Consider the following 4,326-nt stretch of genomic DNA (forward strand, 5'->3'; position numbering starts at 1 on the left):
TTACCCTTTTTTTTACCCATTTTTTTTAAAAAAAATGAAGAGATTTTTAACTCTAGAGTTAGGTTATCAAAATTGTAACACTCTAAAATGATTTAATTTAAGCAGGCACTAAAACTACATAATTAAGAATTATCAAAGTAACTAAAAGTGTATCATAATTGATGAGTCTATTCAAATATGAAAAAACGCACTCAAAAGACAAGGCGATTTGGCACAAACCTAAACGCATAGATAGATGTTAAGAGAAGGAAAAGGCACCTGAGTCTCTCCTCATTGCAACTCCACTTGCTTCACACATCTCTAATTATTATGTTTTCTATAGCTATTTTTTTGCCTTTTTCAAGTGAAAGGGTTCATATTTTAATAGTCAGCATTTGGCAAAGGTTCCAAGAAAGAAAAACATGAAGTTTAAAATTAATTGAAAGGAAGGTGTTGATTGATTCATTGATGGTAGAAAACAACGTTGGTTTCTTGAAGAACTTATGATGGTGGTGTGAGCCTGTGACTATAGTGGTCCCTTTGACCATACCAAAAACTATTCCTATTCATCTTCCTTCCTGCAACTTCGCCACTCGCAATGCCACTTCATACCACCCATTATTGCCCTTGCTTACGTCTTGCCAAACACAAAGCAATAATAATTGTAATAACCAGTAACAGGTAAAATATTATCATTAATTACAGAATAAAGAAAAATAGAAAACCGACGCTTGTGATACGTGGTGGGTCCACTAGCTTTTCCTCTTCTCCAAACTCGAATATAAACCCCTTCACCCTCTCTTCCCATTTGTTTTGCCGTTACAAACTTCCACGTTTGAATGCCAACAACACCATGAGAGCTCCATTCAAGCACACCAAGAAGAAAGCCGATCTCTTTGAATGTCTTCCCGATGATCTTCTGGTTTTCATTCTCTCTAAACTTAGCTCCACCGCTTCTTCCCCTTCGGAATTCATAAACATCGTCTTAACGTGAGTCTTCCTTCATCTAAAGCTTTACCCTTTTCTTTTAACATGCTATCGTAAGCCCCCATGTTAATGTTTCTCTCAAATTCCAAAACAACAGATGCAAGAGATTAAACCGGTTAGGCCTGCACCGTCTCGTGTTATCCAAAGCCGGGCCTAAAGTGTTCGCCGTAAAGCCCAGAAATTGGTCGGAAAAGACTCACACTTTTTTTAAACACTGCGTTAACGCCGGCAACGTGGACGCCTGTTACACTCTCGGAATGGTTAGTCCTTGAACGTGAAATAAATTTTAAAAATTCAATATTTTTATGCTTTTAATTGTTTGATTTATTTATTTTGTTTATTAATTTATTCTCAGATCCGATTTTACTGTCTGGAAAACCGAGGGAGCGGACTTTCGTTGATGGCGAAGGCGGCTATGAAGCTGCACGCGCCGGCTCTATACTCGCTAGCGGTTATACAGTTCAATGGCAGCGGCGGCTCCAAACACGACAAGGATCTACGCGCGGGCGTGGCTTTGTCTGCGCGTGCGTCGCTGCTCGGGCACATCGACGCGCTTCGGGAGTTGGGTCATTGTCTCCAGGATGGCTACGGCGTGCGGCAGAACGTGGCGGAGGGGAGGCGGATGCTGGTGCAGGCCAACGTGCGGGAGCTCGCGTACTTGTTACGCGAGGTGACTCCTTCTGCTTCTGACTCTCTGATGCTGACGTGGAGGACGGCAGTGACGTGTCAGAGAGATGTCACAGCGTTGTTGAGTGACTACGGTTACAGAATTCCTGTACCGGAAGTGCAACCGGTGAATCGTTTTTTAAGAGAGTGGTTTGAATCCGGCAAAGGAAAATTAGAGGAAGGATTGAGGTTATGCTCCCACATTGGATGTGGCCGACCGGAAACTCGACCGCACGAATTTCGACGCTGTTCTGTTTGTGGGAAAGTTAATTATTGCTCACGTGGATGCCAAGCCATGGATTGGAAGTTAAAGCATAAAATGGAGTGTTCGCCCACTGAACACTATGCGGAAGGAGGTGCCGGTGTAGACCTAAATAACGAGTTTGCCATTCCAAACGATGCCGTTTGAGGATGAATTTCAACCGACAAATGAGAAAAAAAGGAAAAAGAAAAAGGAAAAAGATGGGGCTATTAGATTTACGTACTGTGTACATATGGGGTAATTTTTTTATTTTGTATTTAGACATCAAGTTATATATATATATATAATATATATAAATCAGTGGCCAGCGATGTCATGAGTATTTTTTTTTTATTAAAAGACCTATTTTTCGTGTTAACTTTACTAACCCGGTGAATATGTTTGATAATTATTAAATAGATAGAAGGAGAAGGGTGTTTTTATTGGAAAATGATGGGGTAGAGAATGTGTTGAGAAATGAGTATATTTTCCCTTTTGAGAATGGATAGATAAGTTGAGATTAGGGTTTCTTAATGGGAAGGTTTTGTTGAAAAGTGGGAAGTGTGAAATGAGGAATATTGATTAGGTTACTAGTTATGAGGATGCAAGGAAGATTTGGGTGGGAATTTAGTGTGATTAATTGGAAATGGAGAAAGAGATGGGGAATAGAAAATGAGAAAGAAGATGAGGTGATGGATGGGTAATATTGTGGGGAAGGAAAAGGATTGAAAAGGAATGGCATAAAGTAGAAAATCCAAAAGCACATTGGCGCTTGTGACTCCTCTATCTCTTTCTCTCTCTCTCTCTCTCTCTCTGCTTTCTTCAGTATCTATTGAGTGGAGAGTGAGTACATCCATTAACTATTTTTGGTTGAAGTTGCGCTTTCAAAAGATTATCTACGCTTCCCCACGAATTAAGCTACAAGTTATTCATTTCCCCACTCTATTTCTCCTCTTCAACTCTTTTTAAACCATTTTTCTTTACCAAAACAGTTCGGTCATACGCAATTCTTATTGACTTTTTTAAATATTGTATTCTAAAACTCAAACTCAAACAGTGTTTCATTTCTATCCGTCTGTGCAGAAAAGTTGACAGTATTTTATGGTTACGGGGCAAAAGATAGTGAAAAAGTGAAGGTGTGTGTTGATGTTTGTGTAGGTTTAAAATAGAAGTGGTGGATGTGTATCATGTCATGCACGTGGATGAGGAGCGTCGTATACGGTACCAACTACTCCTCTACCAGCACAGTACTAGGTACCATGATGTACATGAATGTCGAAAAGGCGAAGGTAGAGTGAGATTTTCCGGAAGAGAAAGGCAACACAGCATAAAGAAGCAGCAGACAGCAGAAGTTCCATGTTGTTTACGTTATCGTTGTTGTCGCCACACCGCAGAGGACCCTTTCCTATTCAAACCCATGATTCATCACGATTTTGACGGTTACTAATGCCCAAGTTCCACATCGCTCCTCTTTTTTCCACTTTACTGTTCCAATTATTTATCCAATTTTTTTTATTTTTTTATTTAGTTATTTTTCTTCTATTTTATTAATAAAAACTCCATTAATTCTATATATTTAAGATATTAACAATATGACCTTTTTAAATTAGATCAAGTTATTCTCTTTTCCATGATTGTAACAAATATAACCTTCACGTATATATGTTATAAATTCTTATAGTGTAATTTGAGACCCGTTCTTACAATTTTATTATGTATAAATTGTGTTATTTTTTTATTTAGTTTAAATTGATATAAACTAATGATTTATTGATGTATTTAAAATCTTGAACTAATTTTTTAATAATTTTATTGTTTTTTACTCTGTTAACTCAACTTAATTCACTCCATTCACAAAAATATATTGGGTTTAGCATATAAAACGATAAAGTCAACCTACTCCGATATTCTTTTGATAGATTAATCTGTCCAGATTCTATCCAATGTATAAATAATCTAGTTTTCTATCTAAATTGAAAGGAAATAAATCATAGGGTTATATTTTGAAAGTTATTTTTTTATTGAACTTTTATAATAATAATAATAGTAATATAAATGAAATGAATAAAATAAATAAATAATAGTTAGGCGATACCGCTGTTATTATTATTTTTTACGTAAAAGGTTATAAATTTTTAAGTCATAAAATTTAGGGTCTGGTACCAAATTCTTGTTAAACCATTGCTAATAATTTGTTGATTTGTCGGCATAATTCTATATTTATAATTGATAGGGTCTCGATCCAATTAATTAAATGGAAACAAAGGAAAAAAAACAAAAATGAGATCGATTTAGTCCATAGGTTGGATTTGGATGTTAAAAGAAAACCTGATTATAATGATGATTCTAGTGATGGATTTTTTTAGATTCTGTTTCGGTATCTAGATTGATCAATTACTTTTTAAGGGTTAGTCAGTGCTTGCTCTAAGTGCGATTCGTGCTAGTCTATGTTG

General features: G+C 36.5%; 1 protein-coding gene across 1 annotated transcript; it reads left to right on the plus strand.

The window, feature by feature from the left end:
* The first annotated feature begins 733 nt into the window (after positions 1-733).
* LOC108329976 (F-box protein At1g67340) lies at positions 734-2,233 on the plus strand. The gene is made up of 3 exons (XM_017564402.2): positions 734-969; positions 1,064-1,226; positions 1,322-2,233. The coding sequence occupies exons 1-3, from the start codon at positions 833-835 to the stop codon at positions 2,039-2,041; spliced, it is 1,020 nt and encodes a 339-aa protein (XP_017419891.1). The 5' UTR covers positions 734-832; the 3' UTR covers positions 2,042-2,233.
* Positions 2,234-4,326: the final 2,093 nt, after the last annotated feature.

The sequence above is a fragment of the Vigna angularis genome, chromosome 4, assembly GCF_016808095.1.
Source record: "Vigna angularis cultivar LongXiaoDou No.4 chromosome 4, ASM1680809v1, whole genome shotgun sequence".
NCBI classification, from domain to species: domain Eukaryota; kingdom Viridiplantae; phylum Streptophyta; class Magnoliopsida; order Fabales; family Fabaceae; genus Vigna; species Vigna angularis.

What these genes read in the sequence shown, in the direction of transcription:
- LOC108329976 (XM_017564402.2), top strand. Translation starts at nt 833, where the DNA reads ATGAGAGCTCCATTCAAGCACACCAAGAAGAAAGCCGATCTCTTTGAA. An exon ending in TTCATAAACATCGTCTTAAC is followed by an intron (nt 970 to 1,063) that starts GTGAGTCTTCCT and finishes CCAAAACAACAG; the next exon opens with ATGCAAGAGATTAAACCGGT. An exon ending in CCTGTTACACTCTCGGAATG is followed by an intron (nt 1,227 to 1,321) that starts GTTAGTCCTTGA and finishes ATTTATTCTCAG; the next exon opens with ATCCGATTTTACTGTCTGGA.